This window comes from Diorhabda carinulata, chromosome X (genome assembly GCF_026250575.1).
Source record: "Diorhabda carinulata isolate Delta chromosome X, icDioCari1.1, whole genome shotgun sequence".
NCBI classification, from domain to species: Eukaryota; Metazoa; Arthropoda; class Insecta; order Coleoptera; family Chrysomelidae; genus Diorhabda; species Diorhabda carinulata.
The window spans coordinates 13545294-13571960 of NC_079472.1; the positions used below are offsets into that span (position 1 = coordinate 13545294).

The 26667-nt window shown below is 30.8% G+C and overlaps 1 protein-coding gene across 2 annotated transcripts in view; it reads right to left on the reverse strand.

The window, feature by feature from the left end:
* The window catches only part of LOC130901610 (myotubularin-related protein 3), a 28183-nt gene extending 3334 nt beyond the window's left edge, over positions 1-24849 (reverse strand). For both annotated transcript variants that reach the window (XM_057813096.1, XM_057813095.1), the window contains exons 1-15: positions 24490-24849; positions 17960-18241; positions 17613-17900; positions 16493-16691; positions 11312-11487; positions 10622-10853; positions 10381-10565; positions 8933-9128; positions 7491-7676; positions 7021-7197; positions 5922-6154; positions 4146-4333; positions 3719-4085; positions 1602-1830; positions 465-572 (exon numbers count right to left, since the gene is read on the reverse strand). In XM_057813096.1, coding sequence (XP_057669079.1) covers positions 465-572; positions 1602-1830; positions 3719-4085; positions 4146-4333; positions 5922-6154; positions 7021-7197; positions 7491-7676; positions 8933-9128; positions 10381-10565; positions 10622-10853; positions 11312-11487; positions 16493-16691; positions 17613-17899 — 2763 coding nt within the window. In that variant the 5' untranslated portion in view covers position 17900; positions 17960-18241; positions 24490-24849. The remainder of the gene's footprint in view (positions 1-464; positions 573-1601; positions 1831-3718; positions 4086-4145; positions 4334-5921; positions 6155-7020; positions 7198-7490; positions 7677-8932; positions 9129-10380; positions 10566-10621; positions 10854-11311; positions 11488-16492; positions 16692-17612; positions 17901-17959; positions 18242-24489) is intronic.
* Positions 24850-26667: the final 1818 nt, after the last annotated feature.

Genomic DNA, 26667 nt, shown 5'->3' on the forward strand with positions numbered 1-26667 from the left:
CAAACACAATTAGGGTGAACCTACATTGAGGAGAATTTAGAATAGAAGAGGCAGTTAAATATCGGTATGTGAAGATGATGCCACCATGGAGAGGTTTGGAGCAAACCGATAACTAACCCAAAACAAATTTAGGATTGTTCCATAGATGTAGGAGGCTACTGATAATGTCTTCATAGATTTTTAGTTCACATAGAAGATAAAAATGAAAAACTATGCGATCAATTTATAGGTTAGATTACATAACAGAAGATATGTGAGGTTAGAATCATTGTCTCATTGAGATAAGTAACACAGAGTATGGTAGAAGTATCTTTCTTCAGCAGCATTAGGAATAGAAACAAATATATTACTAAATGCTGTCCCCATTTTCGCAGTCACTAAATTCACTTTGTGGGATAACACTCAACAGATGAAAAAAACTGCTCCAGAAAAATTATGAGTTATGTGGTCATAAGTATACTTACATTATCGTCTTGTCGATCACAGTCAAGATGGGTACATTTCGCACGAGGTTGCTTGATTAAATTTTTTCTAGCGGCGTACAGATCCTTTTTAAGACTCTCAACTTCTTTCTGCATAAAAATATTTATTAAAAGTCATATCTTTTATCTTAACTATGATTACTAATTACCGAATATTCAAGGGTAATCGAAGAGAGATTAAAAAAAATTGATGGAATATTTAATAATATAAAGTGAATTTAATAAATTCATTTGTATAAAAATCATAATTTTATAGAGCCTTTAACTCAAAATTTACAATTTCACTAATGGATGGCGCTACATTGGAACACAGCCTATTTATAATATTCTAACCAAAAGTTCTCATTTCTAAGTTATATTAATTGAGAAAATAAATTATTAATTAATTGATTATGATGTTATACATGAATTATGTCGCACAACGATTTATTATAAAAATGCTTTGATGGTCGTTAGGTTAGGTAGTCGCTTGCAGTCAAATGGTAGCAGGTTCAAGTCTGACTGGAAAATATGCAATTAAATTGACTTGATTTACAATTTTTTATAAAATAAATCATTTATATAAGTCTTATACCGAATTAGGTATTAAATGTGAAATAGCTTTGATAGCTCAATGGTTCCTGAACGCAGCTTAGAAGCTTATGGTCGATATATGAAATTTCATTAGGGACTTGAAAATAAAAGGGTTTTACTCAATTGCGGATTTTTCTGCTAATTATTAGAAAGTAATAACTATATGATCAATTTTCCTTTATATCTCTGTACCTTTATGTCCACAATATACTTTTTCACATTTATCATTATCAGAATCTTATTTTAATCATTTGTTAAGACCAATTGTATCAAAATTTTATTTCTTGTTCAGTTTAATCATTTGGTTATAATAACGCCAATTTAATTTGAAAATTAGCAATAATAATTAAAATATATCGAATTGGTGTATTATTTTTCAAGAACCCTAACTAAAATATGACCCAATATATTTTTTTGTGTTACAACTAAATATTTTTTTGTTCCCCACCCATTAAATCATATCCAATTTAAAAATTTGCTGTAACAACTTCATAAAATAAATATTTTGTAATTTTATATTTAGTATTATTGTTATTATAAACTTACTTGATTTTCCTCAATGATCTGGTTGAGTCTTTCTTGAACCTCACAACGTAGTATGACTAATCCGTCTTCGCCTAAAGGATTTTGATAGGAAAATATGTTCTTGTGGTGCGCCATAATGTGTAACGAATGATCCCAACCGTTACTATCGGTTGTCATCTGTGAGGAATTTGAATTTTTTGACCTCTCTCTTTTTCGAGGGATGCCATTATGGTTACTACCAATAGTGCCTCTAAAAATATATCTTTTATCGGACACATAGTATATTTAAATCGATCAAGTCCCAATTTATAATTATTTCATTTCATAAATTTGAAATATATTCAGGTAAATAGTTGTAGTAGACAATTCCAAGTATAATTATATATGATTGGTAATATACAATGATAGAGAAATAAATTGAGCAATAGTTGTATTTTTATTTGTTTACAGTACACATCCACTGAAATTTTCCTTGTACGAGGAATAAATGACACTTTTAGTCACATTAGTGAACAAATTAATGTCTTCGGGAAGCAATTTAGGAAAATAGGGGACGTGTGATATGAATTTGAAGCATACTTAGCTAAAAATGTGAATAAAGGTCAAATATTCAAAAAATTTCTTGTTCAAACATTCAAACAATAGACTTACTTGAGTTTTTGAAGGTAATTGATAAACAAAATACGAATGCTGAAACTATTTTTTTATTTAATCGAAACAGTTCAAAATAGTGCTCAGAATGATGAGAAATTTTTATTTTGGTATTTCAAACACTACTTACTACTAAAGAAATGATATTGTAAAATAAATCTGGCATACTAGAGGTAAAAACTTTTTCATTTTATCAAATTCGTTCACAACTGTGATCGGAATGATGAAAAATGTTACATTTTGTGTCCTTTGATATTTCAAAAACTATTTACTGCTAAACAAATGCTCCTGTATAATATAAATCCTGCATATTCTCCTCAAATAATTGAAATTGGTTATTTCCTGCAATTTCATGGTAAGATTTCAAAGAAGTTTTCATTTCTTTCCTTTACAATATCATTATTAAGTATTTTTATAAATAGCAGTGCTCCAAATGTGGAGAAAATTGTACTTTGCTATTTATGAGGCTCTAAGAATTTGGAACTTTCAAATCCAGTCCTTCTGACAACATATATCGTAAATCCAATGAACCTCTCCTATGGCTGAGACAACTACTTCTTATGTCACACCAGGCAGAAGTTTCAGCACAATCTAATAATCCAGTTTATCTTCAGATAAATTGTGATTATGGATCTAACTTTCAATCCAGCAATCCTCTCACCACTCATAACCTATCCGAATCAGTCTCCTTTATTATCAATTCAACTCACTGTAATAAAATTCTGTATAATGATGCATCTTAAACTGAGGTCAGCTTAGGTTGTGCTGTAGCCAATTCACACCAAATAATCAAACTTTCGCTAGCGTCTTCAGAAGAGAATTACATGCAATCATCCAGGCTTTGAAGACGATATTATTCATAATATTCTTGACCCTATTGACCATCTTGCAAGCTTTGGTGTTAGCATTACTTTAATCCGGATACCGTCTCAGAGTGGAATGCATTGAAATGAACTTGCAGATCAAGTTGCAAAAGAAGCTTCGTCGGTTAACCTCCACAGTTAGTCGATACAAATTTAAAATGATTTCATAACTAGCATAAGCGACCGATGGGCAAATTGCAACACCAACCCCCATGAGTCACAGAGACTCAGTTGTTATATGCAGACTATGTATTGGTCGCTTCTGATTTCTGATCCTTCTAAGTATCAGCAATGCAAGACAGTTAAATGCATACTAACAAGTTGGTCACAATACTGTAATAATCGCCGTAACCACCAGCTAGGAATAACGCTTCAAGAAAGTTTAAAGTGTCGTAGTTAAAGTTAATAATTGTATCATAACTGTACCGTGTCTCAATGATCTTAGTTGACGAGACAAACTAAATGTTCCAATCCTACTGTACAAGACACTGTTTTAATTAACAGCGTCGTTCTTCATTAGTGTCCAAGATACAGTAACGACGATCCAAAGAAAAAAATAATAAAACGAGATTAAAAAAAAAGTCCAATACGATCTATACATTTATTAAAGTACAACAAACTTACGGTGTAATGCTGTCATCGTCAACAAGTGTTTCAGTGCTGGTCTCATTCGATCTTTCATTGTCTATATTTCCAATATTGGGATATTTAACACAAACACTTCCATCCAACTTATCGTCTATATTTGTACAAGTCTCGTTTCCCCCCTTATTATTATGATTTAATATATCACCTTTAACGACAGTCTTATCATTTTCTAACGGTGCCCCCCCATTTATGTCTATGCAATTTTCACCAACATCCCCTTCTATAATCACGTGGTTACAATTTTTAGACCCTTCGGGTTGTTCTCGATCTAATTCTACATTTATTAAAGGTTTCCGGTGGAGTTCTGGTACAGGAGGAGGCGGTTCTCCAAAATCTGTTTGGTCTGAAATAAATTAATTAAAAAAAAAATAAACTAGATTACGAAAAAAAAAAAAATAACTACCTGTATCAAATAATTTTTCATCTTCTTGGTCTAATTCTTCAGTAGTTAGTTGGTACTCGGAATTATTTTCATTGTACATGCAATCTTTGTTACAATCGTTTGCGTCGTCGGAACCATTCGTCACCTCCAAGTGTACCGTATCATGTCCGTTCATAGCCGATCCGTTCGACGTTAAAACCTCTAATTTTCTGTAATGGAAATACTTAATATTTGAGAGTGGTACACAATTTTTTTCATTCCAAAATAAATAGTTGAGATATTTATACAAACACGTACAGGGCAGACTAAATATCTAAAAATATACCGGTTATAGCAAGTACCATGGTCAAAATGAATGCAATCACAAAAATGTTCACTTGGAAGAGTGTTTGTAACAGAGACTGTTTAAAAACATTTTATTTTGTCAAATTGAAGGCGATTTGTATATTAAATTTATCCAGAGAATGTTACTAGATGACATTCTATACAAAGTCCTACATTAACACTGCCATGTCAAGGAGACATTCAATTTTGTTGATGTTAAAGGGGCTCAGCGGTCGTCTTCCTTGAGCATACCTATGTGGACATAAGGAGGGAGGCCGGTAATGAAGACGGCTAATTTTGATGGGTTTAATCCGTGATAAAGCCTGGTGAAATTTCAAAATCAGGAACCCTAACAAATCCTCCTCTTTCCATATTACGAAACCCACTACCTCCAAAGCAACTCGGAGGTCCAGGTGAAGCCTGTTAAAGATCCAAAAAGTCCCGTTGAACAACGAGTTGGCTCTAAAAGCAATAAAACTGAATTCGCATTAGGGCCTGGTGAAATCAGATGGACGATCAAATCTGCAGCTAGTCTTGAGTCTAGCGGGACAACCCGATACCGGCTTCACGGAAGAACAGTTGCCGGATTTCATTGACACGGTGATTGGGGTCATCATACGGTATCCAACCGGTAGTAGAACCAAACCACCGCAGTTTCTCCTTCATCGGCTTGTTAGGAATCACGCTAATTTGTCGAAAAGTTCAAGCTAAAGCGTCTGATTAGCTTTTCAAAGAGCATCAGGAGCTTAACGGCTCTACCAGTATACTGTGAATGAACTATGGGCATCAACACTTTGTATAGAGTTCAACTAGTAGGTCACCATAGAGGTTGTTGAAAATTAGAAACATATTTTCACGAATAAGAAGAAGATCAATTCAATTGTGATGCTTATTAGGCTTCAATTATAGAAGAGGTGGTGACTTGCTATAAAAACAGACCTCTCAAGATCTATTGAAAAAATTCAATGAAATGCAAGATTTTTTAGTACAAACTTTGTCAAGAATTATGGAAAATTTTATATACAGTAATTGGTAGTAGAAGGAATAATTTAGCAAAAAACCCACTTCTCTAACCAGAACCCTTAGCGGAATCAGCTCTGATACATTGAAAGAATACATCAACCAAAGAAAATCTGTACTAAGAGTTACAAGAAGTTCTTAGAGGACATTATCATCTGAATGGACACCTCGAGAAACCCAAACTAGTGGAGAAACTGTGATTCTGTGGGTTAGAAATCTAAATACTCGTAGAGCGCAGCACGCTACAATATCTTAGTGTTAAACACCTGAGAGTATTATTGGATAAAATAGTCCATTGAAACTGAGTCAAAAAGGGGACACGATACATAGCAGAAGTGGCTCACATTAATATTTCTCAGGAATTAGATCTCAACTTCCATCTCAAAGTTGATTTTGAGTTCTGTCCTCAATTTGAAATGAAAATTTTCTGTAAGTTGTAATATTTTTACTTACGGATCACATTTGATACTAGGATCGCTAGATCGTCTGTAGTGATATGCAGAATTTTCACCATCGTTAATAAGGTCTCCGTAAGATCTTGTCTTTGTCATATAATTTGGAGAAGATTCATATGATTCAACAGAAAAATTCGAACTCTCCTCTGCATTGCAATTTTCTTCTATAGTTCCTAAATACACTGCTGACCATAAATGTAAATCTCTGACGTTGTACTGAGGCCACAATACCTTAAAAAAAATCAATTTATGACGGTAATTTATGGTATTTAGTCTAGCACTGGAAAAAACAATAAATTGGAGAATTTATGAAGAAAAAATTTAAAAAAGTGATTTTTATAAATTGATGCGCTTAATATCGAAATACTAGTAGAAGTTTGGAGTTAAGAACTGCCAATAGTATTGTCTGTTATTATAAAAAATGAAATAAATTTATTTAGGGCTTTCTATAGTCTGTCCTTTTATCACTGGTAACACAAAATCGAGGAAACGGGCATAAAATAATCATAAACCATAGACTTTATATTTCTCCCATGTGATACGGATACGGATTTTTGTATTATATTACAAATGAAAAGTCATTTACCGAAAAGCACTACAGTATTAAATCTAAATAATACATTTTTCTACTCAAAATTTCAAGTATAACAAAAATTAGTAGGAAGGGCCCATTTTGATTTAGAATGGAAATTTTTTTTATAATTGGGTTTGTTACATTTAGATGATTTGGCATTTCTAGGGAGAAATTGTCGTTATCCTCGACTTGAGCAGTAGTAATCATTATTTTAACGAATTAGTACCAAGTCCCGTTCCTTAAAGCATCCGTAGCTCTTATCCTACAACATTCTTATCCCGGCATGTTTTGAAAGGGATTTTTGTAATATAATACAATGTAAAAGCAATATAGTATTAAATCTAAATAATACATTTTTCTACAAAATTTGAGCAATAAAGTTTTTATTTTTCTGGAAAAATAGTGTCAATTTGGATTAAAACACTTTTCTAACGATAGAAACTACCACAGTTAGACTAATACTGTTTTCAACAGTTAATTTTTTATTTGGAAGAAATCAACTATTAGACCCTTGTGAACTTACTCTTTTATTGTATGTTGTTAATGCCGTTACGGAATATAAGTGATTTCTGAAACAAGGCGAATTCAAAAAATCCCAAACGGAAAAAGTTTTTCCATATACCAATTTCGATCTTTCCCTTTGTGTGTTACATAAGAAAGTACCAAATAAGTTAGAATACACATGGTTCACTAATTTCACCTGAAACAAAAGATACGATTATATGAAAATTGAAAATTAATACGATGTGCAAATAAATATTTTTCACTATAACTCAATAATCGAGCTTACAATTCAGGACATAAATTTTTTCCCGATTGTGGATTTAGATTAAGCCTACTCCGCGTGTCCTTATCCTGCTGCTACAGAATAATACTAAATATTAGGTTAGGTCAGGTTGATGTTGGTTCCGCGCTACAAACTGCCTACACGTGGTTTTTAAATGAATAATAATAAGATAAAAACGTATCTATCCTGCGAAACAACGTACTTACGAGGAATATTTGTGAAAATTCAAATGCGCAAGGAAACTGAATCAGCAATTGATGTACACAATCTAACCATTGTAAAAAAACAGGACATCGTTCGTTTTGATCGTCGCTACCTGAAGAATGGCCACATCTATCTGCGAATTTGTGACCGAACGCCAGCCATTCTCGCTCGACCAAAGTTCGAAAGCCCTGAAAAATAAAAAAATATATATATACATATATAGAATTAAGTAAATAAGAATCATGTAAAAATTGTATCTCTCTGTAAATCCTCTTAACTTCATAATACTGTGATGATAGATTACGGAATATATATCATGAAGAAGAAAGGATTCACCTAAAATCTGGCACTTTTCACAATGTCAACTTGTAGTACAACATCCTGTAGAAAGTGTTAAGACGAATAAAAATTATGAAAAGCGGAAAATATCTTGATGAATATGATGTAAATAAAAATCAAAATATGTCAGGTAAGAAATCCACAAAAAAGAAGCAGAGAACTATTAATAGAATAGTGAAAAAAAAGAAAATACTGAGAAGAACGTGAAAGTGGAAATAAAAATTTAATGAGGAATATAAACAGGAAGAGAAAATAGAAATATATCTGGATGTGAATTGGACATAAATATATCAAGAAAAGCAAGAAAAAATTTATAAACAACATAGTTAAACTGAGGAGGGTAAATAAATTTGATATAAACTTCAATAAACAGGAAGTAAAGAATAGTAGATAAGAAATATGGGAAAGAACAGACAGAGAACTAATAATATGGAATGGCGAAAAATTATTTAATTTGGAAGAGAAACAGGAAGAAGAAAATAAAAATATATCTGGAAATGAAATAAACACAAATTAACGAAAGTATCTATTAAAATATTATTAAAAGGATAACTGAACACAAAAAAGTCAAGAAAATGAGAAGAATAGAAGAAGACGGGTTAATAAATGAGATACAAACTGTATTAAAAAGAATCAAGGTGTGATAGATAGAAAATAAAATAAAAAACAGAAACTACTACTGAAATAATAAAAAGTAGAAGAAAGATGTTGAGAAGAACGTTGAAATGGTAAAAAAATATTTAATGAGGAAGAGAAACAAGAAGGAAATAAAAATATATCTGGAATAATTATGGACACAGATATAACAGGAGGAGCAAGAAGAAATAGAAAAATTTATATAAACAAAAAAAATGATAGTAGCTCAAAAAAAGAAGGAAAAGCATATAAAACTATGGAGATGAAACGAAAGGTGAAATAAATTAATTAACCGAAAAAATTAGTTTGGAAAACGGATACAGGACATATACTAGGATAAAATAAGGCCGGTCCACAAAATAAAAAATAGAAAAGAATATATAAATATTTGCATTGAAAATTGAAATTATACCTGAAAAATGTTATAAAATTTCTGTATCGTAAAAATATTTTCCACTAAAATATTTACCTCAATGGTACGGTAATAAGGATCTAATAAAAGTTCAGCTAATGCCACTATTTGCGGTGTCCTATCCCATCCGTCCGAACAATGTACTAACACAGGTCTGGCGTCCCTTTCTACAGCTGCCACCAGAGTTACTGCTGCTTTCATCAATCCAGACATATTCGATAACCAACGTGTTCCTTCTAATTGACTGTACCAACTGAAAACGACGTTAGCTATCAATATTTTTATCTAAATATGAATTATAGTTAGTTCCTCATAAAATTTACACCGTTACGGTCATAATTTAACTGATTTGGGAATGTCTGGACAACCTGAGTGAGCTGGGCGAGAAGAATAATAATACAGACAGACTTCGTAGAGTAAGTACCATCAGAACCTTTTTGTGGAATCGACAACAAGACAATAAAGAAAACACTAGAAAAAGACAACTTATAGGTGTTGACATAGGTGCAGACACTCTTGGAAGTATATAACGAAAATAATAAACCCTTCAATGGGATTCAGGACACACTGGAGTGAAGGAAAATGAAATAACAGACACATTAAAGTAAAGAGCTGAATCATTTTGTGTAATCGGCTACAGAATAATAGAGAAAGCACTAGAAAAGAAGATAGATAGAGGGAAAATCTTTTACTGGAATAATATCCAGGGGTTGAGACACGCAAAGATACTAACTATAACCAGAGATTTATTGAATGTATGAACCTAGGAAAGAACAATCTACGAAAGTCGAAACTCAGCCCTATCACTAAACACCTGAAAAGGTTTAGCAGAGTGCAGCGTGCAGATTCTGTTAAAAAGAGGACGAAGCTCCTATCTAAATTCTCTCCAAGTGTGAGAGTACTCTAGAGCATTACACCTGGGAAAGTATAAAATAAAAGATGATCTCTGAAATCCATCTTGAACTTTCTAGAAGGAAGAACTGTTAACACGAAAAATAATTTTCACAAAACCAATTGAGTTTCAATTTTTTTTAAATAAGTTGATCAGAGTAGAATGTGATCAAGTGATACAAACTATTACTAAAGTGACCAAAAGAATATCGATTATGAAGTAAGTTATTTTAAACTTAAACTTAAAATTTTTTTTGTGAAATCCACTTCCATTTCATATTGTTAAGGCAAAAAAATTTAATTTCAAGATGATTTTTCTCTACTACCTCAACGTTGTAATTAAAATGTTCAAATTATTGTTGTTTTTATCCTCAGAAATTGCTAAATCTCACAGGAAAACATCAGACCACCTCTATAACTTCTAGACCATCGTTGATAGCTGTAATAACTGATTCTTCTTCAGATAAGTTCCCTAACCTTATATCCAGTATACATAAGTTGGCATTTTTGACAGTTAAAAGATATTTTAATTGATCCTACAGATAAAAGTTAAAATGGATAAGATCTGGCGATTGAAGTGGCCATGGAAATATGTTGTTGTTTGAGTTACTTACTTTGCTTGATCAGCGGAAGTGCAAAGTTGTCTCAAAGCATGGAAACTCTTTCGGATGGAATGTATATTGGCTAAATTCATGAATTGAATTTCGCAGTTTGGATAATACTCTGGGCATTCACAACCGCCACCTCTTGCTCTATTAGCTACTGCTGTTGTATAAGAACGAGCGTCCATGATTAAAACCTGAAAGGGAAATTTTACAACTTTCCGTTTAATAATAAATTGTACTGTGGACATACTTTTTTTTCTGTATTTTCGATACTGTTCGGTATAACGGATTCATCAGAATGTATCGAACCAAGCGAACAGGACAAATTAGATTCTTTCGGTTCGTAATTTTTGAATGGACCATCGAAATTACATGCTTGGGATATCGCCTTGAGTAGAGCTTCGTCTTCGTTAGATCTCCAACCCAACCAACCCACTTCGGGTTGACTTGAACGAACTATCACAGCTCCATTACGAGAATGTCTGAAATACAACGATTCAGAATTAAAATTTGTATTAATTTTATCGCCACCCTATTATTCCAATCTTGAGGAAGAGGTTCGAGAATAGTTTTAGGGAACATGAATCTTTTTAACAATAATGGGATCTGGAACAGGTACAGACACCTTTTTCACAAAGGGTATTGGATGTTTATGGTAAATGTTCACTGAAACTTGAGCTTTCACTTTTACTAGTACTTTCTGCACAACCGGAACATGAACTGGTACATCTACTGGAGCTGAAGAACCTCTACTGGAATTTTTCTCAGCTTGGATCCCTCAAACATGGACACCAACATTGTATATTACATGGAGATGGTTTTGAACTTCTCTTACAGAACAATTAGATGGTGGGTAAGAAGTAATAATTGAGAAAATAAGTTTGATATATTACAATGTTGTGGGATAAATTAAACACCTCGTATTTATAAACGTACTTACCTCCAGACCACCGCCGGAATTCTTCTGGAGCTACGAAACTTTGCAACGCTCTCTAACATGTCATCATCAATACAAGACGGTACAAGAAGATACGGCGGGTAGGTTGGACAAAATTTATATTGTTCATTAACTTTGGATATTCTCCAGGAATGTCCTTGAAATCCAAGACGGCTCATCTGAAAGTAAAAATTAGATCAGACGTTTATGATGAAACAAAAATTGAAAAATTATTATATAACTAAAAATTTCGAGGTAAAAATATTAGGGGATTATTCAATTATGTTCATTTCAGTTCAAAAGTCATTATAATCATAATTAGATTGGTATACTGCCCATTGGGTAATTCGAAAAGGTAAAAACAAGTGAAGAAGGCATCTTATGCAGAATAAAATTTTCTTTCGAAAGATGATGTGGTCAAATTCAACGAATTGAACTTCTGCAACCACAATTTATTCCAGATTTCGCCTTTAGTGATTACTAGCTATTTTTAGATCTAAAAAAATGCTTCGAGGAACAAAATATTGATCAAATGAGAAATCCGAAGCAAAAACGTTTCGTGAAATGGTTTGAAGGAAACTATCGCAATGAATAAAAGTTATTATTCAAATTTGTGGTATCAAAAATACGGTAAATTATGGTATCAAAAACAGAAAAAACAAAATATGATCCAATCTGCTTAAAAGTACTAGTGTCTTCGGCTAGCAACACATTTATCCTGTTATAGGAAGCATTTCTGGAAAACTTTTTTCGAAATGGCTTCCATCTGCTCTGCCCCTAGCCTTCTCATAATTGGAAATTGTGTCTTTTCCATTTTAGTACATTTTTTATTATCAGGATGAGCCAGAAATGGTTAGGTAGATGCCAAGAGAGTAAAATGAAATGAATGTTTGTCTCTATTATCAACTTTTGTGGAAAAAATCTTCACGTTCATCATATAATTTGTGCATCTTTAAATCTAAATTACATTCTTCAGCCTTATTCTTTTTACTCAACTGAATCATTGCCAGTGACTTTTCTAAGCAAAGTAATGAGAGCGGCAAGCTTAATAAACTGTCATTATCGCTTAGATTGTGCTTCTTAGTTTCTTCTTCTGAAGACAGCATCTACAAAAGTAATTCTTGGATATATTTCTTGAATAAATTTGTTTTATTCCTCCTCTTTTATTTCAACAAAAATTAATAATGAAATTTTTATTTTCCCTTCACAAGTTTCATGATTGATTTTGTTTTTCTCCATGGATTCTATTGTTCTAGTTGCTTCTGTATCTCCTATTTTGTTCAATATTCTTATCTACCTACACTCTTCAAGAGGATATTGGGTTTGATTAATTTTTAGTCGATATAAACTAACAAATTTCAAAGATTTCTTCTTTGGAAACAATAATAACAACTTGTTATTGTTTAGAACTTAAGCTCGATATTGATTCCAGAGTTCTAATAGTTCTATTTGGAAGGTTTGAACAACTATGTTCTGTAAGCATTTTCATTTGAAATTTTGAAGAAAGATTGGATCCTTTTTGTCACTTTATAAATAAATTTTCATGAAGATACCACAATCAGATCTTTTTGAAATGTGGTTTAATAGAAACTTATCAGTTTTGTAAATTTTCCAGATCAAATCAATGGAGGAAAATCTAGTTGTAGTTCAATATTCAATGACAATCAGAATGAACTATTTTTCTTAGGACCTTTTGATCTACTAAGTCATCGTTTATTAAAAACCAATTTTCTAATCACATCTAATGAAAGTAATTTTAATCCCTTTCTTTACCTTTCATCCCTTAGGGATTAAATTTGTATTTATTTCTTTAGAGATAAAAATTTTCATTGTTTTTCTTCGGGATTCAATTTTGGTATGGTATCGAAAGGTCCAAAATTTGTTAGAAATACTTGGAAAAACAATTTTTTCTGTTAATTTCATAACTTCATTTTTTTAATTCACATTCCCCTTATAACTGAAGTTTTATCCACAATTATGAGTCACATAAAGTACTACATTATTCCACCGGTGGAAAAAAAGGAAAATATCTTGACTTGTAGTGCCTGTCAAAGTTTTTGAACCATCTCAGGAATCAATGGATGTATACCCTTGTAAGAAACCATCAACACCAAAAGAAACTTTAAAAGTTTCTTTAAGTCACTTTTTACTGTAGCGGAATTTCTTCATCCAGCAAGGAGACAGTGAGCAAAATGTCCACCACTTCTTGAAAATGTCACAGCGCAATTCTTGCTTATTTATTGGATGATGCAAAGAACTAAATTAGGGAGGCAAACGTTTTTTTTTTAACTACCAAATTGGCAGAATCAAGATTTTTGATATTACAATTACAAGTTGGAGAGATTTCCCCATTGTATTAGTACAACAATGATTTTTTAGTTCATTGTGGTGCTTGGTGTTATTTTCTTAACGGTACCTCGTAGTTATTTGACACAAAACTTATTTGCCACGATTCACATTTAAAACATTCATTATTTATTGAAAGTATTGAATTATTATCACTTTATTCACTCATGTATATCTAATAGTTTTCATTTTTTGTAAATTGTCCCATTTTTTTCATTTTCTAACCTCACTTTCTATATCAAATTCAAAATTGTATCTAGGATATTCTTTAGTTATGTTTAACTATATTTTATGGGACAAACAACACGTTTAGAAAATTTATGATGACTCAATTTTATATTAAAAAAATACACTGCTGGTCAAAAGTTTGGAAAAGCCAAGGTAAAACTTAATAAAACAAAACAGTCATAGAAATTTATTAATATCTACATTCTATGGATTAAAAATAATTATTTTCGTCTAACTTGTCGAATAACACAATTTAGATGATTCCACAGGATCAAAATTCCATTAAAAAATGTCCTGAACAAATGATAATCAATCCTATGGGTACGGTGGTACCCTGAAGAAAGTTCAAATAGTCTTCTTCAGTTTTATTGGGTTTCTTACAAGATTTTCATAAGTACTAGTGTCGAATAAACCCTAATTTGATAACAAGCACTAAACAAACGTATACTAATAAACATCTACTGGATGCTTATATTTTGAAGCCCAATTTTTATACAACTTTACACTAGTTTGATGTCCTCTTTGTAAACTCAGTAATTTTGATCTGAAAATCAACTACACACGACTAATTGAAAATAAATAACAATAAAATCTTGATGAAATGGTGGACCAAAGAAGTAATTTTTTTCACAACACGACACTGCACAGCCCAATTGCTTGTTATTGATTCCGAATGGCGAATTTATTTCTGGATTTCAAACCCCAGAAGATAGTACAATTTTTTATAGCAGTTGGTAATATGTTTCTTGTATTTGGAACTCATACATTACATATTTTTTCATTATGCAGAATTGTAGTAGGAAGAGAAGTATTTTAAAGGAATGTGAGGTTTGTTTTCTGGGAATATCATGATATACAGTGGACAGGGGAAGTTTTACTTTTTTTAGAAGCTGATTGTTCCAACACTTCACAACACATAAAAGTTCAATTACTTCTTCAGAAATAGAGTTGTAGTCGAGTTGTACTGCCTCATAAAGCCTTTCCTGGTAGATTATATTCAAGTTCAACCGTAATCAAAAGGATACAGGAAGTACTAGGTTCCGAAGAATCATTTCTTTGTACTAAATTCAGTAAAATAACGTTGATTGTCCTATAACGTTCATTTGTCCTAATACACCTCTATTAAACAAGGTTTAATTAGTTCTTCAGAAATTGAGTTGTAGATACTTCATTTGTCGAACATTATTTAAACTTGGAGAGTTTTTCACAGTTTAATTCAAAAAAAAATCTTGATTGGAACCTTAAGATTTTGGACAATGTTCTTCGAAAAATGAGGAAAGAACCATATATGAGGTACTGCGAGTTGTACTGCATCACAAAACCTTTTTTGGCAAATTATATTCATGTTCAACTGTAATAAAAAGGATTGAAGAAGTATTAGGTTCCAAAGAATCATTTCTATGTACTAAAGTCAGTAAAATGACGTTAATTGAGATGTCAAGTGCAGGAGTAGTTCATTTGTCCTAATACTTTAACACATATACATATTAAATATGGTTTGATGAGTTCTTCATTTTAAGTTTCTAGCTTTTAATGCTTGGAAGGATTTTTATCGTTTAGTTCAAAAAAACATTACCACAAATAAAACATCTACATAATTTACATTCAATTGTGAGGAAACAACAGGAAGTTTGAAGTACTTTGAATTCTATTGCCTCTCAAAGCTTTTTTTACGGATTGTGGTGAAGTGTAAAGTTTTAATTTTGAAAAATCGTTTTTTTGTACAAAATCCCTTTCATTATCTAACCAGTGACGTACTTACATTTATTCCTTTTAATAAATATTTCAAAAGACCTTTGTGGAGAGTGTGTTCAGGTCATTTCATAATTCTAATGGTCTAATGGTTTTTGGTTATATTACAAAATATCTATTTCAATTTTTTTGTTATAATTTATAAAAATACAATGAAAATGGTATTTTTGTTAGATAATATAAACATTCAGCTATCCCATAGACGTTACGTGTAAAAATTTTCAAGGGATATTAAATAGAAGTGATATTTGTTAGAAAACAATAAATGAATAGATCAAAAAGTAATAACTGAAATTTTTTTTAGATTTATTTTTATACGAATAATTCAACTTTATGAAATTTTGAAATAATAAATAAGTAAAAAAGTATTTTGTAAAGATTTTTCGAGTAAAAAAGATGTCCAATAATACAAATATTTGCATATCGTGTGCTGTTAGATACACAGTTTTTATAATTTTCATTATTGGTCATGAAATATTCTGGAAAATCCTAAACTAGTGGTTTTTGGTGGTTATTAGTTTGGATTAAGGACAAATAGATGAATTCTTCGTGGACCATAGAATCTTTATACCAGACCGCTGTTGAAAAACAGTATTTCAAACTAATTCTCAATAAAAAAATGTGATTTGCCAGATAGGAAATAAAAATAACAAGCTTGCCAACATGTAAAAAAGTAAATAATTCAAAAAATAATCATTTTATATATAATTATATTCGGTACATTCAAAAACATAAATTCTAACCTCAATTTTTTCCAGCAATTAATAAACTTGTCAAAAAACTAAAATATATCAACTGCCTTTATTTTGAAATTGAAGCATTATCTGATTAATTTTCAGATTTTTTGTTTGAATTTACCTCGTTCTCAAAAAGCGTTCTGTCAAATGTGTATCGACTTTGATTCAATAACCGAAGATCCACGTCTCCTTTCCCCTCTTCTTTTGACCAGATACAATGATAAAAAGCAAAAAGTTGTTCGACTTGTTTCGGGTATTCCGTAGCTTTGAGTAGATAGTCGCACCATAACTGGCAAGTCTCGTTATTTTCAAAAGTACACCTAACAAAAAATATTTTTTCTACATTATGATTCAAATCACTGAAATTTATAATTAATTTTCTACTGTCACATACTAAGCCGGAACTTCTGAATCTTTGGTGATATTCATACTGAATACACTGTTTACACCACCACTCACAATTACACTGTCTGATGTGCGTTTCAATAACCAAGTTATCATCTTCAGTGTCTGAAGGTAAAGGAGTTTACTGAAGGTAAACTGTCTCTGAAGATGATAACTTGGTTAGTGAAACGCACATCAGACAGTGTAATTGTGAGTATTGGTGTAGTGGTAGTGTAAACAGTGTGTTCAGTAAAAGATTTTCTGAAACTTATAATACATGAAACCAATGTGATAATTAAGTGAATTTGATTAAAAAGAAATATTTTCAAACACCTTGTACATTAAGATCATGAATAATAGGAATTTGAGTGTAATACGAAGAGTGTATCCCCAATTATCTGTATACTCAGATAACTAATTTAGAGCAACAAAAGAAGAAGAAGAAACTATCATCTATATATAAAGGGATTTTCATGCCTGACATTTTCTGATCTTCTGATTGGTAATGAGATGAAGCTACAGGTGAAAAAAAACTGCTGGAATCCAAGAGGAGATCCTTGGTGATCACTAGTGTGGGAGAGCTCCCAGAACAAGATTATGAGTCAGGGATTGGTTAGTCGATGATGTATCAGAAAATGTAACAAATATATCACAATGTTTAATTAAAATGGAAATATATTGAAGGAAATATCTTTTTAAAAGCAAAATGGTATGAAAAGAACAAACTCTTGATATCCAATTTGGTTTGAAATTCGAAATAAACCAAATTTGAAAGTATGACATGCTGAAACAAATGAAAATTGATTCAAAATAAGTAAAAATCCTCACATTCGTGTCCAAAGGTGTCAGATACTTACTTGTACGACCTTGCATCTTTACATCCAATAAATAAAGTTGACATTTCTCTAACCTCGACGTTTTCGACAAGCGATACAGGTATGTGAGAGCCAGGCCTATTTCTCATTTGCAAAAAGAGACGATAATTAGTAATTATAACCAAACCCTCCACTGAATATCCATAATGTTGAACAGTTTCCCCTGAAAGCATCGTGAAGGGTATATCTTTAATGTTGGATGGTAATAGCGGATACATATGTATTGACTGGACGTGACATATTGAATTCGGTTGATCTGTGGAGTCCATACTAAAAAGAAAATAATAAAATACCAATATTTTTAATTAACAGATTCGGTTATTTCGTACTTGTTGACGGAACTTTCGCTTTCTTTGGTAACCTCCTCAGAATTTTCTTCTTTTGAAAATTCTTCTTCTAGTGATTCCTCTTCTGAAGATTCTTCTTCTACAGATTCTTCTTCTGAAGATTCCTCTTCTGAAGATTCTTCTTCCTCGGAAGTTGTGTTAAAACTTGCTTCTGAATTCTCTTCCGAAGTTTCCTCGGGAATCTCCTCGTCGTTTTCCTTGGGAGTTTCCCCGGGATTCTCTTCGGTGTTCTCTGGGAGAGTCCCCGACAAGTAATTGTAGACTCTAAAAAAACAATAAGAATTTAACCTATAATTACTGGAAAATACAAAGGAGATAAAAAAAACAAGTTTATCGACTGGAATATAATTGTAAATAATAATTATGTTAAGTGTAAAAAAAGGAAGTTTATATTTTTTTTACAAAGCAAATGTTAGCAAAAAATATCATATTTCAATTATTTCAAATTTCCTCAAAACGCACTCGATAATTTTTGTGTAGTAAAATTCTTAAATTAAATAGTCCGGAAGCTCGGAGACAATTATTTTTTATGAATAAAACAGTATTATATTTCTTCTATCATAGAAAAAACCACAAAATAAAACAAAAATCCCCCACTGTTGATAAAATTAAAAAACTAAGCGTGTATTTTCTATAAGAATATGCCACGTCAAAAAAATAGTCGGGAAGCTTTGATTAGTATTTGAAACTCATACTAACTTTTCACTTGACATTGTTGTGAATAATCTTCAATCAACTCTAAGCACGTCTTACTCAAACTAAGTGTATTATTCGACTGAGACTTGTAGCTACCCCTAAATGTCCACTGGAAGCTTTGGCGCTGTGAGTAATTACTTTTTCGAAACACTATACTTAGAAAGTTACAGATGTACACTTTCTCTTTCACATTTTTATCTATACGGCTATTTCTTGTACTATACAGGGTGTCCTGCATAAGAATCGATACAAAGCAGAGGCGTATAGGGGATCCCAATATAAGACGATTAAAATATAATAATTTCTTTCCAACCCTTCAACTTATAAATACTAAATTTGGTACAATGTTAGAAATTGTTAATGACATTAAGTAAAAAGGCGATCGAACAATTCGGGGGTGTTAATTAGGGGTGAAAAATAATTTAGTAATATTGTAGAAAGAATATGAACATTTATAATTTGAATAAATTGCTGTAAAAACAGTGGCTCCCAAAAGTTCGAGGTAATTTCTTAAACCTAACCTAATATAAGCTAAAGTAAACCTAACCTAATCGAAGATGAAGTAAATCTGACCTAATCAAAGCTAAAGTAAACAGAAGATGGATCCGTTCCTAGACCTGCATTTAATAAAAACGTGAAATACAATTATTTACCTTTTTTCTTACTGTGGGTTTTCAAAAAAACATATTTCGTTTATTTCATAAATCTAGTTCAAAAAGTCGAACTGGAAATTATTGGTGAAACTGGTAGAACTAATTTCCAATATCAGGAACCTTGATAAACGAATTCTACAAACTCGAAAATGCTAAATTAACGAGCAGATACGGAAGTATAGCCCTAAAATGAATAAATCACCTGATTAAAATCCTGATCCTATCTTTTGTTTCGGGTCCTTCAAGAAATTACAGTTTTCATTCATATTCATAGCAAACGAAATTTTTGATGGTTATTTGTCGTTTTTATGGTGCTTTCAACCTTCGGAAGACTATACATTATTTTGTATTATGTTGCAGGTAAAATGTCCAGTGACCTTTTTTCTTGAATTTAAGAAAGCGATTAATTGTATATGGAGTGGAAAAAGCCACGCTTGCAATGAACTTAGTTTTGAAAGTATACGCGTGACAAACAAGGAGTCATCCTTAATAGCTTGTTCTAATTTACTAATATTACTAAAGTAAAATTTTTTTGTGTCAAAGTGAGGGATGCTAATTCTACCCCCTTCCAATGACAAATTCGCAGTCACGAAAATTAGAAATGTTCAAGTTTTTATTTTTACTATTTGAATTAAAGCTAAATTAAACCTAACCTAATCAAAGATGAAGTAACCTAACTTAATCAAAGCTAAAGTAAACCTAACCTAATAGAAGTTAAAGTAAATCGAACCTAATCGAAGATGAAATAAACCTAACCTAATCGAAGCTAAAGTAAACCTAACTTAATTGAAGCAAGAGTAAACCTAACCTAATTAAAGATGAAGTAAACCTATCTCAATCGAAGCTAAAGTTAACATAGCTTAATCAAAGCTAAAGTAAACTTAAACTAATCGAAGTTAAAGTAAACCTAACCTAATTGAAGCTAGAGTAAACTTAACCTAATTAAAAATGAAGTTCTGGTATATGTGAACGCTTATTTTGAGAAGAAAGACGGCAACTATTAGTTATGAGGGTTACCAGAATTCAGTGGACCAGAAAACCTTCATGGGAAATGTGTAAAATCACATTATTTTATATAAAATTTTTTAAGGAAAATTACGAAGCATGAATAATTACAAATTAATGAAAAATAATTTAAAGCAAGGACGAAATTCAATTCCTGCATCTATTGTAATATTGTAATTTGATATATTTCAGGTATGTCACGGTAAATAAATTCGAATTCATTTATTACAAATATTCTGTGATAAAATGAACCATAAAAATAATTATTTATTACAAAATGTCGAATACCAAACTACTCATACAAATATTACATAGTTAAGTGATATTTAATTGTTTGTTTTACTCGAAATTTAGGTTGGTTTGATTAAAATATTTTTAACTATTATGTCAATGCACATATTTGCCTATTCAATCATATTCCTTTCTAATTAACTTTCTAAAATGATTTCCTAATAACAATAATTGTTTGATATTTAAAAACCAATATTTACATATTATAACAATGAAGTATTTCAAATATGCCTTTTCCAACGATAAATATAAATCAATACTAATATTATAAAGCTGAAGATCTTGTTTGTTTGTTTGTTTGTTTGAACGCGCTCATCTCAAGAACTACTGCATAACATTAGGAAGCATTTGTGAAAAATGCGTGCGTGCTCTGCATAAACGATTCAAATTACCCAAAAAATATGTATGTAAAGAACTAGCTTCGTCAGGAATCGCTGCAACTTTATTAGAAGTTGGACGCGCAGCTCAGTCCACTTTTAAACTGCTTCTAATTTTTTCTTTATAAGATAACGTAAATGACTAATTAGGAAAAGTTTTGCGAGACGTCACTTTAATAATCTGGGACGAATGTACCATGATCCATAGAGCTCAAGTAGAGGCTCTAGATAGGACTTTTAGAGATATTAGAAGCTGTTTGCTGATTTTGGAGGAAGGGCGACTAGAAACCTGGTAGAAACTAAAGGGGTTTTAAAGAAAGAAGGCTATAAATATATTAAACTATCAGCGGTTTGGAGATGTTTTGGATACTCTATGATCATTGTGCAAACTGGTACAGAAGTGCTTCACTCCTTGTCTTTTGATTTCTTCTATACAGCACCAGATACACTGTATATTCTCCTGGAAAATGTGGTACTCTTCAAATACCATATAAGTCATAAATTATTTAGCACTTCAATTATTTGTTGTTTATATTGGTTACTGCGGTTGTGACGTAGAAAGTAAGTAAATAGTGAAAAGTGGTCGCCGCGTGTTGTTGTGAGTGGAGGTAATTGGTTGTTTAGTGAGATTTGTTTTTTGTAAGGGTTTCAAACACTATTCTAATTGAAATGATGGAAATAGGATTTATCGAAGCAAGATCGGACAATCTACCTAAGGGAAATGCATTCATGGTTGCTACGTTCTTCGCTAATAATAAATTATTTACTTTGGCTGAAATACGTGAAGTAGAAGCAGATACTTAAGTACCACTAATCAGACTTTCTTATAGTAACGTCATTAAGTCATTAAGTTTATTAAAATTTAGTTATAAAGATGATGGCTTTGAAGGTTATGTTTTGATTAAAGCTTTCGATGTTAAAACATTTGATTTGGTGTTTTTTTGTATACTAGTGTTTGTACATTCCTGTACAATGCACGAACGGTACGTCATCTCTACAAAATTGAATACTCACAAGTGTGCTAGTGTTTTTTAAAAGAATCCCAACAACTGTATTTACTTCTAACCTCACTTAAGTCTGTTTACTTACTTTCTACGTCACATTCATTTAGGTATTTAAATTTATTTATTTTTTTTTACAAAAAGAGGAAATTTCGATAGACACTAGATACATACATTTGATGTTCTAATTTTTTATATACATACATATATATATATATATATATATATATATATATATATATATATTTAAATTTCATAATAAACATTTGCAGTAATTCGAATGTTAAAAGTAGAGTACCACAACTCTCGAGATAAATAAAAAAAAGCGCTACAGATTAGAAGCTTGAAGACAAGTCACATTTAATATATGTTATTTAATTTGTTCCGTTTTTAAGCTTAATTATTTTTGCATAAAGTTATTTAAATTAAATCGATTTGTGGGGGACTGTTTACAGATTATAAATTCATAATTATAATTTAAAGATAAGTTATTTTTAGAATGAAAACATGTTCATTTACATTCTATATTCAGGTGCATATCATAAATTCCCTGACATATTTCAGTTTATCCAAAGAGTGATTAAGCATAGTAGATTTTTGATAAATATATAAAAAATGTTGATATGAAGGTTACTCACACCAAAATACAGTTTATAACAAAGTGAAACTGAAAATGATGGACTGTTTATGTAAAACAGAAGCAATGATTTCTGGAACATGCTACTGGATGTTGGTATGGAGTTTTTTAAGAAATTTAATGGAGAATATGGTAACATAAAGAAGAGGTATGAACACCTTTAGTAGACAGAAAGATTATTTATCAAATAGTAGATATGAACATGGGATTGAAAAAAGACACTCTGAAAGTTTGTGAAAACCCCAAAACACATTCCAACTAGAAATTTACCCAAACGGCAGTTCAATATCAATAAAAAATATAGAAGAAAAGGAAGTTTTAGGTAGACAGTCATTAAAGCATTAAACTCTTCTGTAATTATTTCCAAAATGGTTTTTGGAATGCTTAGGTATAATTAAACCAGGGCAAACAAACTACTATCAGAAGAGTTAGAAGAATGCATTAGCTTGAGGAAATATGCATTAAGGGTTTTAGCAGAGATTCTGTCATCCTAAAGAAACTCATACTAGTGGAACAAGATAACTGTAACATAACATAGGGGATACACCAGAAAAACTTATTTAAGCTAAAGCCATGGATATTGTGAAAATAATTTGGAAATAAAAGAACTACTAATTTTAGAGTCAGTCCTTGGAAATTGAGTGAAAGAAAGAGTACAATAGATTTTTTCATATATGCCTACAAACTTTATAATTCAACATTCATTCTTTAATAATAATAATAAAAATAAAATAATAATAATAAAAAAATGGTTTTTGTTTATTTTATTTAAAATAACATCAACTTCTTTCAAAGAAAATTTACTTCACATTAGTTCTTAAAAACTTTTTAAAAACATTGGATATAATTTTAATTGAATTTCAAGACTGCAATAGAATTTACTGATAGGCTAAAATACATTTGAGAATTTTTCACAAAAATAAAAAATAAAGATACATACTGACACACTTAGCATCTGGTTTGGAAGCTAATTCATTAACAATCAAGTTATAGTTGTTATATTTTCTATTAGATAATTAAGATAAGAAAAAAAATTCGAATATTGATTTTAGAAATTAAAATCCTGCTATCATACAATATTTGGTTTGTACATGTCTGAATAGATATATCTGTTTTATATGAATAGTAACAAAATTGGTAAACATTTGATATATTTTTCTAATATATTTCAACAGAATACATGTTTAGAAAGCTCGCAGAATTTTTGTAACATATTATTTTTAACTTTACTATTAAACTTTCTCATGTTATGATTGTCATATGATATTGAAAATTAGATTAAAAATGTATCTAGGTAATTGGATAGATTAACTTAAAAATTATATTACCAATATTTTGCCGATGTGATGATTTTAATTATAAGAAATAATAATTCAAATAAAATATTTCAATTATTTGTGCTACAATTTGTTTCTTAGAAAAAAACTTTTAAAAATCGAAGTTAGTTATGAGTTAATACCTTAATACAAGAAATTCACTATAAAAGTGTGTATATATAAGCAATAATTATTTCAAGAAACCGGAAGAATTTTATAAGTTTCACTTTTAATGGTAACCTAATTTCGGTATGGTCTAGACTTGAGAAATTTGGGCGTCTCCAAAATCTGCCCTTGTGACTATTAGCAAAATAATACTTATTTTATCAAGTATGTTACTCAATTTATCAACATGTAATTTTATGAAAATCAATCGAGCTTATATCTTAGAGCGTCTGTGACATTGAAAAGCAATTTACTTTTAAAATGACAAGCTGAACAGAAAAATTTGAGGATGTATGGAATGCAAACGTCCTTAAAAAAAGTGTGTCAAATGCAATCTGTTGCCAGTATTTACCAAGCATGTAGCTACTTACTTTGTTTTCACAATAACGATGTTTAATCACACACTTAAATAAGATAAAAACACCATTTTTATCACAAAAGATAGTAAAAATAATTAATAAACAATCACGTCTCACGTCACTTAGAGAAATGTCAACTACAATTGACATCTGTCAAAATATTCAGGGGTGTCCTTCCGTCCTTCTAAAAAAAAACATACTTAGATATATGTATACCATACGGAACCAACATTCGCAATGTTAAAGTTAAATATAAAAGCCGTAATACTGTAATATGCTAAAAATTCAGTTAAAATTTTTTTTATTGAGACATCACGTGAGATTATTTTTGTTGTCAAAACACAACTGTTCGTTTATGCACGGTTCAAGGTTATTCAAAGTCTAAAGGTTGGTGTAACTCATTATGTTATGCAGGAAATTATGTATATTAAAATATACTCTTCTACTACCCGATAATAGATGTCGGTATAGTCCCCTTAAAACTATTATTTAGTACAATTTACAAACCATTAAATTTTTTTTATTGAATGTACCAGTAAATAATTGAATCAAACAATAGAAATGGGTTTGCCCAATTTTACACATTAGAATAATTTTTAACGAAAATAGATTTTATTGATTCTACTTCCATTTTAACGAAAAGGTAATTAAGTTAGATATATCTATTAGTTTTTTTTTAAATTTTTGTATTAGTTTAGAAGAATGGTAGGTCGTTCAGAGATATTTGAAATACTAAATAACGTTCTAATTAGTTTATTAATAGTTTATATTGAAATTTTATAGTTAAAGAAAACTGAAAAATCACAGTTTGTTAATGATAAGAAGTATATTATTTAATTCATTATAAGTCACAGATCAAAGTGTCTAAATTGTTATTTTGGAACTTGTTGATTGTGTCGTTGATTAAATAAAGACATTTTATTTATCTCTTAATGACTCGGATATAGCTAAAAATGACCATCAGGTTAAAAAAAAAGACATTTTAACCTTGAAGTGTATACTATTCCCACACCGAATATCATAAAGTTCGTTCCAACTATCGAACTCGATAAATAATTTTTTACCAAGTTCGATGGTTCCAACCCATCAAAAACCGTTCTGGTAAAGTGACGATTCTGCGCAATAAAGATTACGTGCTCCAACCAACTTAGGCATCGTTTTTGAACCGTTTCCTTGAATATTAACTTGATAGCAAGTACTATTACTAGAACCGTGCATATCCGGATATTGCTCAGAAAATACGTTCCAAGAACGATCCAGATTGGCAAGTTGGAACAAATAAATAATCGTTGTTGCTAGGGAAAAACCGTTGGTGACTGGACTAGATATCCCATAGCAGTTTTCGTTAAAAAAAGGCATAAACGACGTTCTAACTTCTTAGAATAGTAATCGTTTTTTTCGATATTATATGTTAGTAGGGTTTGTACAGATGATGACTTGGTATAGGTATAAATAGCCCCGCAGACAGACGTATAAATCACATAATATAATTCCAACCACTGCCCCTGTAGATATCAGCTGATCCGCTCGATAACGTCCCCCGGCAATGTTAGAGATGGAAAGTCACATTTCAAACATTGGCGAAGGAGCTAATGCTATTATTTAAATTATTAACATTTTGAATCGAATCAATTTAATGAAATATTTAATAAGAATATAATATTTTATATACGATGATATGAATCAGATGAATAAAGTAGTAAGGGATTGGAAAGATTGGAAAAAAATGGATAAAAAGATAATGAGAACTAAAATTCTAAGACTTTGACGTTTGAAAGGGCATAAAGGATTATAGAGAAGAAGAAAATATACGAGATTTGATCAAAAAATACTTATTTTCGAGTCTATTGAAATGTGATTATAAAAAAACCGAATACGAGAGAGGCAAAAAGTAATATTGTAATTGATTTTGTTGAGCAACGCATGGTGATGAAATACTCTAAAGTGACTTAGGTGGATATTCGGGAGTTCAAATGTAGTACATATGAATATATAGGTTACCCATTGTCTTGTTTATTATTTCGTTTAACGAGTGTAGTGCTGGAACGAGATTTGATCTATAGTTATAAATCGACGCAAACATCCCATTTATTTTGCTTACACTCAATAAGTTATGGAAAATGTTCATTCGAATAAGATTTTGGACACACAACGCATGTTCAATTCTTTAGTCAAACTATTGATAAAGCA